Source organism: Anopheles stephensi, unplaced genomic scaffold (assembly GCF_013141755.1).
Source record: "Anopheles stephensi strain Indian unplaced genomic scaffold, UCI_ANSTEP_V1.0 ucontig315, whole genome shotgun sequence".
NCBI lineage: Eukaryota > Metazoa > Arthropoda > Insecta > Diptera > Culicidae > Anopheles > Anopheles stephensi.
This window is the reverse complement of record NW_023405253.1, coordinates 74395-89198: the sequence shown is the minus strand read 5'-3', so window position 1 is coordinate 89198 and position 14804 is coordinate 74395. Positions and strand designations below refer to the sequence as shown.

The following is a 14804-nucleotide window of genomic DNA, read 5'->3' as shown; positions in this document are numbered from 1 at the left end:
TCACACGGGTACCTTGTTGATGTGACGTCGCGCACCACTCAACCAAGCAAAGCTATTCTCTAGGCTCCGATGCCAACAACACGCGTGCATCGAGTACTCCATGCAACATTTTTCTAACCAACAAAATGAATCGACATGATTGGAAGGAGGATGATTTCAACATTACTCTTTTGCTCAACATTTCTGGTGGTCCTGAGAAGGACCGTTTTTGTTTGGGGCGAGACTGCCGCTCGAGGGACAGCGACGACTTAGGCACGCTCTCCACGGATGCGACGGGCCAGCTGGATGTCTTTCGGCATGATGGTGACGCGCTTCGCGTGGATGGCGCACAGGTTGGTGTCCTCGAACAGGCCGACAAGGTACGCCTCGCTGGCTTCCTGCAGGGCCATCACGGCCGAGCTCTGGAAACGCAGGTCGGTCTTGAAGTCTTGCGCAATTTCACGAACCAGACGCTGGAAGGGCAGCTTGCGGATGAGCAGCTCGGTCGACTTCTGGTAGCGACGGATTTCACGCAGGGCTACGGTTCCCGGACGGTAACGATGCGGCTTCTTCACTCCTCCGGTGGCCGGAGCACTCTTGCGAGCGGCCTTGGTGGCCAGCTGCTTGCGCGGGGCCTTGCCTCCGGTCGATTTACGGGCAGTTTGCTTCGTACGGGCCATTGTACACTGTTGGCTGAGGGTAGCGGGACGTGAGCGTGTCTTTCTCGATGCGAAGTGGCTTCTGAAATAGAGTTTCACGACTTCCGACGCCCCTTTTATAAGATCGCTCGGCCTGCACACATGCACACTTCCTCGCAGCGAGCGTACGACAGAGGGTACGCATGTGTTGGTGTGGCCTAAAGTGTATATAATGGCGCGGTCTCGCGCCGAGAGCATTTATTGTGCATTGTGAACCTGAACCTTACGGATCAAAATGACTGGACGCGGAAAGGGAGGCAAAGGTCTGGGCAAAGGAGGAGCCAAGCGTCATCGCAAAGTGCTGCGCGATAACATCCAGGGAATCACCAAGCCAGCTATCCGTCGTCTGGCCCGCCGTGGAGGAGTGAAGCGTATCTCTGGCCTGATTTACGAGGAAACTCGTGGCGTGCTGAAGGTATTCCTGGAGAACGTGATCCGTGATGCAGTCACCTACACCGAACACGCCAAGCGCAAGACCGTCACAGCGATGGACGTCGTGTACGCGCTGAAGCGTCAAGGTCGCACTCTGTACGGTTTCGGAGGTTAAGCCCGACGACCCCGCCAGCCAGCGAACACAGCTGTTGCCAGCTCATCTCAACGGTCCTTTTCAGGACCACAATCCGTTAGCGTTGCCTAAAATGCCTACATTTTACAACTTTGATCGATGGTTGGTTTGAAAATATTGAGAATTATTTTAAGTGATCATTGGTGTTCGTTTGCGGTGATTCGAATATCGAACAGAACCAGTGTTCAGGCATGCTCAAAGAGAGACGCCATCTAGTGCAGACGCTGAGATACGGTACCACAGGGTTTTTTTTTAATTTCGTAGCAACGTACGGAACTGTCCATGAAGTGAGACGAGCAACACGCGCAGGTCCCTTCCCGATTGTGATCAGTGAAAATCAAACATATGTATAGTGTCATAAAAAAGCAGCATTGAAAAGCCTGCCGTCGCACACGCAAGGATCGAGAGAAACGTTACGAAGTGTTGGTAGAAACGCTCTCTTTTTGTGTGATTTCTCTGGCGAAGCTTTCGCTACGCTCATGCGTCTCGAGATATGCTATCTTATAAAATAGCTGATTTCTCTGTTGCCCGCACAAATGCAGTTCGTGACCAAGGCCTGCTTCGCACAGATTAAGTGCGAAATCTCAGTACTGTACAATTGTCCGGCCGATCCTAGAATTCGAAAGCCTCATGTGGACTCGTTCACAACAACATATTATTTACAGGATAGAATCATTTCAGTATAAGTGTTTGCGCGCATCGCGTATGCAATCTCCATCAGGATGCTCTACTGCTCCTTAGTTCGATCGGTGCTGCCCAAGCGCCACACATTGCTTAAACGACTGGAAAACAGAAACTCCACATAAAAACAAAATGACGCGCCCGACCTTTTACCCGACGTTTAATGCGTGCGCGCATTTTCCCCTTGAGGACGCATTTATTTAGACCAACGACGACGGTTTCAGACGATAAGTGTCATCGTTTTTTTTTAAACTATGTCGACGCCTATGAACATGCACATTTAATATTATTGTACCGGCACCAGTGATGGCACCGACGTACGCGTTGTACAAACAACCAGATCACTCCCATTGGCACTCCTTTTGCCACCGCCGCCGTCGTTTTTAGTCCCCCGTGGGGGTAGTTGTGAAAAAATCACAACTCTTCTGGGTGGTGGCTGGTGAAGTTTGTGACGCAATTTTATTCGATCCTTCGACACAATCGCAAAACTGTGTACTTTTATCAGACCAAACCCTGTGTGTTGTGTTGTTCACGGGCAAGGCTGGTCCCTGGAATGCGGGATGGGAATGCGAATGGGAAGAAAACAAAACTAGCATAAGATAAAAATAAAACTACATTTCTACTGGGGCAAATTTGAAACATTTCAAGATACGATTTGGGCATCGAGTCGCTGAACCAGCGAAATTGGCTCCGGGTACACACAATAGGACCGGGGTTTAGATCCCATCCAGACCGCCTAGGGGCGTACAACGTTCTGACTACTTTGCTACGGGTACAATCAAGTCACAGAAAGCCAGAAATGGCAGGCCAAGACCGCTCGAGCTTGTAATGCCTGGGAAGAAGAAGAAATTATTTGTTGCGGGACTACAGACTAAACTTGTATGTCCCAACCATGCCGCTGCTTGACGTGTAGAGGATTGCCGAACCCGTTTTGGCGCCTATTCGCCGAGTCTTTTATCAAAAAGATTGTATGGAATGGACATACATGTGCAGTCGGTCGGGTCGAGAAACAGCGTAGAATTTGTTTAATTAAGAAAGCCTCATATCCTCAGTCCTGTCCGTGTGGGAGTGTTAATTCCTACCTGTACAAGGTTTGTTATTTTAATTTTTATGGGATGTTTTGGCTACCCTGCACTGAAGGTCAGGCGGATGCGGATCAGGTTAATGAGGCTGTGTGCCAGCTTCTACTTCATCGCGCATGCGTTACCTCAGACAGGCTGGCAGGCTGGGTGGGATACTTGAGCGTTCTCCATGCAGATTTTCGAAGGTACGGTTAGGGAGGGAACAGGAATGGTTCAACATATTCTTTAGCAATACGATTTGTCGCCCTGAAAAGGACGGTTTTTGGTGGAGCAGCTGGTGGCTGGCTAGTGAGCTTAGGCCTTCTTTTCGGTCTTCTTCGGCAACAGCACGGCCTGAATGTTGGGCAGCACACCACCCTGGGCGATGGTCACACCGGACAGCAGCTTGTTCAATTCCTCGTCGTTGCGGATGGCCAGCTGCAGATGACGCGGGATGATGCGCGTCTTCTTGTTGTCTCGTGCAGCGTTTCCTGCCAATTCCAACACTTCAGCGGCCAGGTACTCCATCACGGCAGCCAGATACACTGGTGCGCCGGCACCGACACGCTCGGCATAGTTGCCTTTGCGCAGCAGACGATGGATACGGCCAACTGGGAACTGCAGACCAGCACGGTTCGAGCGGGACTTTGCCTTTCCCTTCACTTTTCCTCCCTTTCCACGGCCAGACATGATGAAGGCTTGGGTTTCAGGTTGAGTTCGTTGAGAGCGCGACGCGGCGATGTGCGATGCTTCGTAGCTTGTTCGCTTGTGCCAGAACACGCGCCCGTTTTTCGTTTATATACCGGGAGAGAAAACGTCGGCAATCTCCTCTCTGGTTGCGCGCCTGTCACCTCAGTTCCAAATAAAAGCCGAATGAAGCGATTGGATCGGTATCAAACGCGTTTCTACTCTCCGACAGTTGGCATCGTACCCGTCGTAAGCTAGCGAAATGGCACCGAAAACCAGTGGAAAGGCTGCGAAGAAGTCTGGCAAGGCCCAGAAAAACATCTCCAAGTCGGACAAGAAGAAGAAAAGGAAGACCCGCAAGGAGAGCTACGCTATCTACATCTACAAGGTGTTGAAGCAGGTCCACCCGGACACCGGTATTTCCTCGAAGGCGATGAGCATCATGAACAGTTTCGTGAACGACATCTTCGAGCGCATCGCTGCCGAAGCGTCCCGCCTGGCGCACTACAACAAGCGCTCGACGATCACGTCCCGCGAAATCCAAACCGCCGTCCGCCTGCTGCTGCCCGGTGAGCTGGCCAAGCACGCCGTCTCCGAAGGAACCAAGGCAGTCACCAAGTACACCAGCTCGAAGTAATTCTCGACGGACGGGGGAAGCTCATCCATCTATCCATCCAACCAACCGGTCCTTTTCAGGACCACAATACGCATCTGTCGAAAAGAATTTGTCCCAACCCAACCCTCCATCATCAAATGTTACCAACTAATTCCAGTCGCACAATATTCAAGTTGCGCAATAGAATCGCGGTAGACAGCCACTTACGGGGCATTTCCTAGCGTTCCCAGGTAACAAAATCGTCTATCTCGCTCTATCTAAGCAAAAAGTAAACCTACCAAAGCGAGAAAGGATGATGATTTTCTAACCTGGGTTTCTCCAACGGAGAGCAGCATTTTGTATCGTTCATTTACTCATCCTTTTGCTTGCCTGAGACATTACTTGTGTTTATGAATATTATTCATGTTTGTATGTACTTAATGCATATATGTTTGTGATGAATGCAGTGCAGAATTATGATAAAACGTTTTCGTACAAACAATTATGAACTATCAGTTTTGAAACATTAGCGTACATCGGAGAATTGCTGCATTGTGGTAAACATTGATGGCAATCATGACTTCCTGGCTTGACCTGAAAATAGAATTTCATATCCATGGCGATCGCTTCACACGGGTGCCTTGTTGGTGTGGCGTCGCGTACCACTCAACCAAGCAAAGCTATTCTCTAGGCTCCCATGCCAACAACACGCGCGCATCGAGTACTCCATGCAACATTTTTCTAACCAACAAAATGAATCGACATGATTGGAAGGAGGATGATTTCAACATTACTCTTTTGCTCAACATTTCTGGTGGTCCTGAGAAGGACCGTTTTTGTTTGGGGCGAGACTGCCGCTCGAGGGACAGCGACGACTTAGGCACGCTCTCCACGGATGCGACGGGCCAGCTGGATGTCTTTCGGCATGATGGTGACGCGCTTCGCGTGGATGGCGCACAGGTTGGTGTCCTCGAACAGGCCGACAAGGTACGCCTCGCTGGCTTCCTGCAGGGCCATCACGGCCGAGCTCTGGAAACGCAGGTCGGTCTTGAAGTCTTGCGCAATTTCACGAACCAGACGCTGGAAGGGCAGCTTGCGGATGAGCAGCTCGGTCGACTTCTGGTAGCGACGGATTTCACGCAGGGCTACGGTTCCCGGACGGTAACGATGCGGCTTCTTCACTCCTCCGGTGGCCGGAGCACTCTTGCGAGCGGCCTTGGTGGCCAGCTGCTTGCGCGGGGCCTTGCCTCCGGTCGATTTACGGGCAGTTTGCTTCGTACGGGCCATTGTACACTGTTGGCTGAGGGTAGCGGGACGTGAGCGTGTCTTTCTCGATGCGAAGTGGCTTCTGAAATAGAGTTTCACGACTTCCGACGCCCCTTTTATAAGATCGCTCGGCCTGCACACATGCACACTTCCTCGCAGCGAGCGTACGACAGAGGGTACGCATGTGTTGGTGTGGCCTAAAGTGTATATAATGGCGCGGTCTCGCGCCGAGAGCATTTATTGTGCATTGTGAACCTGAACCTTACGGATCAAAATGACTGGACGCGGAAAGGGAGGCAAAGGTCTGGGCAAAGGAGGAGCCAAGCGTCATCGCAAAGTGCTGCGCGATAACATCCAGGGAATCACCAAGCCAGCTATCCGTCGTCTGGCCCGCCGTGGAGGAGTGAAGCGTATCTCTGGCCTGATTTACGAGGAAACTCGTGGCGTGCTGAAGGTATTCCTGGAGAACGTGATCCGTGATGCGGTCACCTACACCGAACACGCCAAGCGCAAGACCGTCACAGCGATGGACGTCGTGTACGCGCTGAAGCGTCAAGGTCGCACTCTGTACGGTTTCGGAGGTTAAGCCCGACGACCCCGCCAGCCAGCGAACACAGCTGTTGCCAGCTCATCTCAACGGTCCTTTTCAGGACCACAATCCGTTAGCGTTGCCTAAAATGCCTACATTTTACAACTTTGATCGATGGTTGGTTTGAAAATATTGAGAATTATTTTAAGTGATCATTGGTGTTCGTTTGCGGTGATTCGAATATCGAACAGAACCAGTGTTCAGGCATGCTCAAAGAGAGACGCCATCTAGTGCAGACGCTGAGACACGGTACCACAGGGGTTTGTTTTTAATTTCGTAGCAACGTACGGAACTGTCCATGAAGTGAGACGAGCAACACGCGCAGGTCCCTTCCCGATTGTGATCAGTGAAAATCAAACATATGTATAGTGTCACAAAAAAGCAGCATTGAAAAGCCTGCCGTCGCACACACAAGGATCGAGAGAAACGTTACGAACTGTTGATAGAAACGCTCTCTTTTTGTGTGATTTCTCTGGCGAAGCTTTCGCTACGCTCATGCGTCTCGCGATATGCTATCTTATAAAATAGCTGATTCCTCTGTTGCCCGCACAAATGCAGTTCGTGACCAAGGCCTGCTTCGCACAGATTAAGTGCGAAATCTCAGTACTGTACAATTGTCCGGCCGATCCTAGAATTCGAAAGCCTCATGTGGACTCGTTCACAACAACATATTATTTACAGGATAGAATCATTTCAGTATAAGTGTTTGCGCCCATCGCGTATGCAATCTCCATCAGGATGCTCTACTGCTCCTTAGTTCGATCGGTGCTGCCCAAGCGCCACACATTGCTTAAACGACTGGAAAACAGAAACTCCACTTAAAAACAAAATGACGCGCCCGACCTTTTACCCGACGTTTAATGCGTGCGCGCCTTTTCGCCTCGAGGACGCGTTTATTTAGACCAACGACGACGGTTTCAGACGATAAGTGTCATCGTTTTTTTTTAAACTATGTCGACGCCTATGAACATGCACATTTAATATTATTGTACCGGCACCAGTGATGGCACCGACGTACGCGTTGTACAAACAACCAGATCACTCCCATTGGCCACTCCTTTTGCCACCGCCGCCGTCGTTTTTAGTCCCCCGTGGGGGTAGTTGTGAAAAAATCACAACTCTTCTGGGTGGTGGTTGGTGAAGTTTGTGAAGCAATTTTATTCGATCCTTCGATACAATCTCAAAACTGTGTACTTTTATCAGACCAAACCCTGTGTGTTGTGTTGTTCACGGCCAAGGCTGGTCCCTGGAATATGGAATGGGAATGCGAATGGAACGAAAACAAAACTAGCATTAGATAGAAATAAAACTACATTTCTATTGGGGCAATTTTGAAACAGTCCCAAGATACGATTTGGGCATCGAGTCGCTGAACCAGCGAAATTGGCTCCGGGTACACACAATAGGACCGGGGTTTAAATCCCATCCAGACCGCCTAGGGGCGTACATAGGGCTGACTACTTTGCTACGGGTACAATCAAGTCACAGAAAGCCAGAAATGGCAAGCCAAGACCGCTCGAGGTTGTAATGCCTGGGAAGAAGAAGAAATTATTTGTTGCGGGACTACCGAACTAAACTTGTATGTCCCAACCAGGCCGCTGCTTGACGTGTAGAGGATTGCCGAACCCGTTTTGGCGCCTATTCGCCGAGTCTTTTATCAAATAGATTACATGGAATGGAAATACATGTGCAGTCGGTCGGGTCGAGAAACAGCGTAGAATTTGTTTAATTAAGAAAGCCTCATATCCTCAGTCCTGTCCGTGTGGGAGGGTTAATTCCTACCTGTACAAGGTTTGCTATTTTAATTTTTATGGGATGTTTTGGCTACCCTGCACTGAAGGTCAGGCGGATGCGGATCAGGTTAATGAGGCTGTGTGTCAGCTTCTACTTCATCGCGCATGCGTTACCTGAGACAGGCTGGCAGGCTGGGTGGGATACTTGAGCGTTCTCCATGCAGATTTTCGAAGGTACGGTTAGGGAGGGAACAGGAATGGTTCAACATATTCTTTAGCAATACGATTTGTCGCCCTGAAAAGGACGGTTTTTGGTGGAGCAGCTGGTGGCTGGCTAGTGAGCTTAGGCCTTCTTTTCGGTCTTCTTCGGCAACAGCACGGCCTGAATGTTGGGCAGCACACCACCCTGGGCGATGGTCACACCGGACAGCAGCTTGTTCAATTCCTCGTCGTTGCGGATGGCCAGCTGCAGATGACGCGGGATGATGCGCGTCTTCTTGTTGTCTCGTGCAGCGTTTCCTGCCAATTCCAACACTTCAGCGGCCAGGTACTCCATCACGGCAGCCAGATACACTGGTGCGCCGGCACCGACACGCTCGGCATAGTTGCCTTTGCGCAGCAGACGATGGATACGGCCAACTGGGAACTGCAGACCAGCACGGTTCGAGCGGGACTTTGCCTTTCCCTTCACTTTTCCTCCCTTTCCACGGCCAGACATGATGAAGGCTTGGGTTTCAGTTGAGTTCGTTGAGAGCGCGACGCGGCGATGTGCGATGCTTCGTAGCTTGTTCGCTTGTGCCAGAAAACGTTTTTTTTTTTTTTTTAAAGTTAAAGAATTTATTGATGGATATCTTAGAATTAACATTATTAACATATTTTCGCGAGAATCAACTGAAATGTTTTTCAGCGCTCTTGTCGTTTTGTATGCCAAGAGGCAGTTCTTTTTGTTAAATTAAATAATGATGTTGTATGCACTTAGGCTAATTGTTAGTTTAAACTTACAAACTAATTAACAACTTACGAACTAAAACAAACTACTATCTTAAAACTAGCTAACTACCTTATTCTCTAAATATTAGGTTTTTCACCTGCTGGTGTGTGGAAACCGCTGCTGAAGTCTGCAACCGGTTGATGATGTTGTCTGCTATTACGTCGAATGGTGCTGTGTTCGCTGCATCGTAGAGCTCCTCAAGCCGTGTCCAGCTGGGAGCGTCCAGAATGAGACGGAGGATTCTATTGCAATTGGTTTGTATCTTCAGCAGGTTCGTCCTTGCACAGGTACGCCAGACAGGAATGCCGTACGTTGCTGTGGGCAGGACGATCTGTTTATAGATGGCTATCTTGTTGGATGGGTGTAACTTGGAGCGTCTGTTGATGAGTGGGTATAGCTTCCCCAATAGGATGAGCAAGCGGATGGATGTTTGCTTGGTGTGGTGATGGAACAGCATACGGTTGTCGATGGTGATCCCGAGGTATCGCACCGTCGTCTTCCACGGCAACCGGATGCTGTCGATGGTGATGTGCTGGGTTTGGGGACTGATGAGCTGTTTTGACGGGCGATGGGGGATGATCATCGCCTGGGTCTTGGAGTGGTTGATTTTGATCTTCCAGCTGGAAGCATACTGTCCGATGATGGTCAGCGAACGTTGAGCGCCGCTTCTCAACTCTGCCAACGTCCTACCCTTCGTCGCGATGGCCATGTCGTCTGCAAACAGGAACATGTCCGCACCGACGGGAAGGGTCGGCAGGTCCGCAGTGTACAGCAAATAGAGCAAAGGCCCCAATATGCTGCCCTGCGGAACACCGGCTGGTACTGTAGCAGCACCAGAGGCAGTTGAGGAGACGACGACCCGGAACGTCCGCTGTTGTAGATAGTTGTGCAGGATGTTCACCAGGTGAGCTGGAACCCCGAACCTGCATAACTTGTGGATGAGCCCGTTGTGCCACACGTTGTCGAACGCCTTCTCGATGTCCAGCAGGACGACAGCGGTGGATTTGGAAACTCGTTTGTTTCTTTGGATGGTGTTCTTGAGCCGAAGAAGCTGTAGTGTGGAGGAATGGCCGGACCGGAAACCGAACTGCTCCGCTGGGATGAGTTGCCGCTCGTCGACTGCATCGCGAAGCCTCCAGTAAACTAATCTCTCGAAGAGTTTACCGGGAGCACTCAGCAGACTGATGGGTCGATAGCTTGCAGGCAGCGTCGGATCCTTCCCTGGCTTTAGGATCGGGATCACCTTAGCGCACTTCCAGGACTGTGGGAAATAGAAAAGTTGAAAACAACGGTTATAGATATTTACCAGAAGTGATAGCGCCTTTGGTTGCAGTTTTTTCAAAAGAATGTTGAAGATGCCGTCGAAGCCGGGCGCCTTCATGTTCCTCATTCTCTTGACTGCAGCCTTCACTTCTGCTATGGTGGTTTGGTCTTCGGGTGGAAAGGGTGGGTCGTCCGCAACGAGTCGGTCAATCGTCGCAGCCACAGATGACTCATGTGGACTGGGCATCGACAGACCGATCTGGTGAGCACTGGCGAACTGGTGGGCAAGTGCATCGGACTTTTCTGCTGGTGTGTATGCCGTCTGGGTCGTGGCTATGGTGAGTGGTGGTACTGGTCTGGGTTTGGTGCGAAGGACTTTTGCAGTTTTCCAGAAGCTGGGTGCATGGGGAGGTAGCCTTTGGACCATACGCTCGAAGCTGTTGTTGCGGATCGTCTGTACTCGCTCGCGGATGATATGCATAAGCTGCGTGGCCTGGCGTTTCAGCAACAAGTCCCCAGTCCGCTGATACCGTCGCCTCAGCATATTACGTCTGGTGATGAGTGATCGCGTGTGGTCATCGAGAACGAGAATCTCACCACGCACACTCCTCTCCGGGACGCACTCCGCTTCAGCTGCTTTGACGGCACCCTCGAACCGGGCGATTGCTGCGTCAACGTCGGGTATCGCGGGACCAACGTCAGTGTTGTCGATAAGCTGGTCCACGGTTCTCCCAAAGCGAGCCCAGTCGGTGTGGCAGTAGTCCTTTCGCAGTAGAGGTGGATGTCGGGTTGCATTCAGATTCAGTTCCGTTAAGACCGGGAAGTGATCTGAGTTCAGCTCATCGATGGTTTGGGGTTTGCTGCAGATGAAATTAGAAAGGAAAATATCTATTATTGAATGGATACCTCGGTTGGGGATGTGTGTTGGAGCATCGGGGAACTGCACGACGAAATTCCCACGCTGCAACAGGTCCGCCAGGGCGATTCCGTTTGTGTTGCTCCGTACGTTGCCCCACAACTGGTGCCTGGCGTTGAGATCACCCCCAATGAGTGAACGGGCCGGATTGCTGGTGATGATGTGTAGCTCTTGTCGGAACGTAGCTCTCCGCGACAGGGTGCACTGCCGCGGACAGTAGACTGCCGTAAGCTGCAGTGGACCGGTGTCGGTATGGAGCTGGACGCCTATTGCTTCTATGGTGGTGGTGTTGTAGTGCGGGAGTAGTGTGTGCCGGATTCCACGTCGGATCGCTATGGCAACACCGCCGCCTCGGGAGGTGGTGCGATCCAGACGATGGATGGTGTAGTTGCCTAAGAAGAAACTCATCTCAGGCTTGAGATATGTTTCCACTATTAGCGCTGCATCGATGTTGTGCCGGACGAGGAAGTCACCGAGTGGAATTTGCTTAGTCCGGACGGACTGAGCATTCCATGTGATGACTCGCAGCGCCCGGTCAGTGAAGGAGCATCAATAGTTCTCCGATAACGGCGATTTGTTCTCCCTTGTTGCGGCAAAGGCGGATCTTCGGGAGCATTCTGCTAAATATAGCGAATAGCTCTTCCGGGCTAAACAGGTCTTCCGATGAAGTTGTGGCTGGAGTTGTGGTTGGTGTTGTAGCTGGTGTGTCTGGAGCGTTCTTGATGTCCTGCAGTCGCTTCGCAAGATTGTATCTCGGTGCTGTGGATTGCAAAGAAGAAGAAGAAGTTGGTTTAGGTTGTGGTACTGTTGGGTTAGGTTGTGGGATACGCGCTGCCGTAGGTCGGACGCTCGGAGTGGTTGGTGCTGACACAATCTGCGCAAAGCTTTTGGCCTTGGGAGCAGTGTGCAACACCGGAGGAGGAATGGAGTGTGGGAGTGTGGTTTGGATGGTGGCTAACGGTGGAAGCGCGTGCCACACGTTAGCTTTGGCTGGTGGAGGAGCAGAGTTTCGACCGTTGGCGCGCTGACGAATCTCGATGTATTTGGCCCGCTTTGGACACGACGGATCATCGGCGCGATGAGCAGCACCACAGTTCGAGCACTTTACTGTGCCCGAACCCGATGGACACTGCTCCGAGAGATGCTCCGCCGCGCAGATGGCACACCGAGGTTTAATTTGGCAATGGCGAGTACCATGCCCAAAAGCCTGACATCGATGGCATTGCGTCGGGCCTTTCTTCCCTCCGCGGTACGGCTCCCATCGCACGATGACTTGCTGGATTGACCGTACTGCCTCCAGCTTTTTTAGCGAGCATGTTCCTCGCTTGAAATGAACCAGGTACAACCTGGTTTGAATGCCCTCTGCGCGGCGCTTGATCTCGAACGCCTCCAAAACGTCGAGCTGGTGGATTTCCTTCAGTTCACAAACGATCTCCGCGAGGTCCGTTTCCGGAAGCCCACGAAGCACCGCCTTGAAGGGACGCATGTTTTTAGCGTCATGCGAAAAATATTCCGCATTCCGCTGCTGCAGGTAGTTAAGGACCTCCTGCTGTTCAGCAGGAGATCGAACGGTGATTGACGTGCCTACGCCGGAGATACGGAACTCTGGTGTGATTCCACGAGCCTGCAGTTCCGGACGCAGGACAGCTACTGGGAGTGACTTCACCGTGATCGGAGGCATTTTTGCCGCCGATACGGGAGCCGGAGCCGATGTACGCCCTGCAGGAACAGCGGGCGTAGCTGGTGTTGTGGAAGGCTTCGTTGTCGGGACTGCCTTCCGTTGTCGCCGGTTTACGGTGACAAATTGTGCCAGGTTATCCTCCTGCACGCTGGTGGATGAACGTGACTCCGTACTGTCCACGCTCATCGTATCGTCAGATTCCTCCGAAGAGGAAGAAACCACGCTCCTCGAGCGCTTGGACTCGGCCGAATCGGAGCTCGATCCTACCGAGTCTGGCTTCCTACTCCTCCTTCTACCACGCTTCGGCATAGCCGAAGTCGAAGCCGAAGCAGGCTACGAGGCTACACTCACGAACAGGCACAAGCGCAGCACACGAACACACACACAGGTACAAATACGATACACGGAGAATCACAGCACAGGTACAGTAGCACAACACGGGCACACCAAGAAGCACAGTCAAGTAGCAAGCACTAATCGCAGGCAGCATAACCACACTGGTCGAAGTCTAGGCACGGTATGTGCCAGAAAACGCGCCCGTTTCTCGGCTTATATACCGGGAGAGAAAACGTCGGCAATCTCCTCTCTGGTTGCGCGCCTGTCACCTCAGTTCCAAATAAAAGCCGAATGAAGCGATTGGATCGGTATCAAACGCGTTTCTACTCTCCGACAGTTGGCATCGTACCCGTCGTAAGCTAGCGAAATGGCACCGAAAACCAGTGGAAAGGCTGCGAAGAAGTCTGGCAAGGCCCAGAAAAACATCTCCAAGTCGGACAAGAAGAAGAAAAGGAAGACCCGCAAGGAGAGCTACGCTATCTACATCTACAAGGTGTTGAAGCAGGTCCACCCGGACACCGGTATTTCCTCGAAGGCGATGAGCATCATGAACAGTTTCGTGAACGACATCTTCGAGCGCATCGCTGCCGAAGCGTCCCGCCTGGCGCACTACAACAAGCGCTCGACGATCACGTCCCGCGAAATCCAAACCGCCGTCCGCCTGCTGCTGCCCGGTGAGCTGGCCAAGCACGCCGTCTCCGAAGGAACTAAGGCAGTTACCAAGTACACCAGCTCGAAGTAATTCTCGACGGACGGGGGAAGCTCATCCATCTATCCATCCAACCAACCGGTCCTTTTCAGGACCACAATACGCATCTGTCGAAAAGAATTTGTCCCAACCCAACTCTCCATCATCAAATGTTACCAACTAATTCCAGTCGCACAATATTCAAGTTGCGCAATAGAATCGCGGTAGACAGCCACTTACGGGGCATTTCCTAGCGTTCCCAGGTAACAAAATCGTCTATCTCGCTCTATCTAAGCAAAAAGTAAACCTACCAAAGCGAGAAAGGATGATGATTTTCTATCCTGGGTTTCTCCAACGGAGAGCAGCATTTTGTATCGTTCATTTACTCATCCTTTTGCTTGCCTGAGACATTGACTTGTGTTTGATGAATATTATTCATGTTTGTATGTACTCCATGCATATATGTTTGTGATGAATGCAGTGCAGAATTACGATAAAACGTTTTCGTACAAACAATTATGAACTATCAGTTTTGAAACATTAGCGTACATCGGAGAATTGCTGCATTGTGGTAAACATTGATGGCAATCATGACTTCCTGGCTTGACCTGAAAATAGAATTTCATATCCATGGCGATCGCTTCACACGGGTACCTTGTTGGTGTGGCGTCGCGTACCACTCAACCAAGCAAAGCTATTTTCTAGGCTCCCATGCCAACAACACGCGCGCATCGAGTACTCCATGCAACATTTTTCTAACCAACAAAATGAATCGACATGATTGGAAGGAGGATGATTTCAACATTACTCTTTTGCTCAACATTTCTGGTGGTCCTGAGAAGGACCGTTTTTGTTTGCGGCGAGACTGCCGCTCTAGGGACAGCGACGACTTAGGCACGCTCTCCACGGATGCGACGGGCCAGCTGGATGTCTTTCGGCATGATGGTGACGCGCTTCGCGTGGATGGCGCACAGGTTGGTGTCCTCGAACAGACCGACAAGGTACGCCTCGCTGGCTTCCTGCAGGGCCATCACGGCCGAGCTCTGGAAACGCAGGTCGGTCTTGAAGTCTTGCG

At 51.3% G+C, this 14804-nt stretch overlaps 1 protein-coding gene across 1 annotated transcript; it reads right to left on the bottom strand.

The window, feature by feature from the left end:
* Nucleotides 1-11084: 11084 nt before the first annotated feature.
* On the bottom strand, nucleotides 11085-13203 carry LOC118516544. The gene is made up of 2 exons (XM_036062488.1): nucleotides 12219-13203; nucleotides 11085-11783 (listed from the first exon to the last, which is right to left on the bottom strand). The coding sequence occupies exons 1-2, from the start codon at nucleotides 13012-13014 to the stop codon at nucleotides 11560-11562; spliced, it is 1020 nt and encodes a 339-aa protein (XP_035918381.1). The 5' UTR covers nucleotides 13015-13203; the 3' UTR covers nucleotides 11085-11559.
* Nucleotides 13204-14804: the final 1601 nt, after the last annotated feature.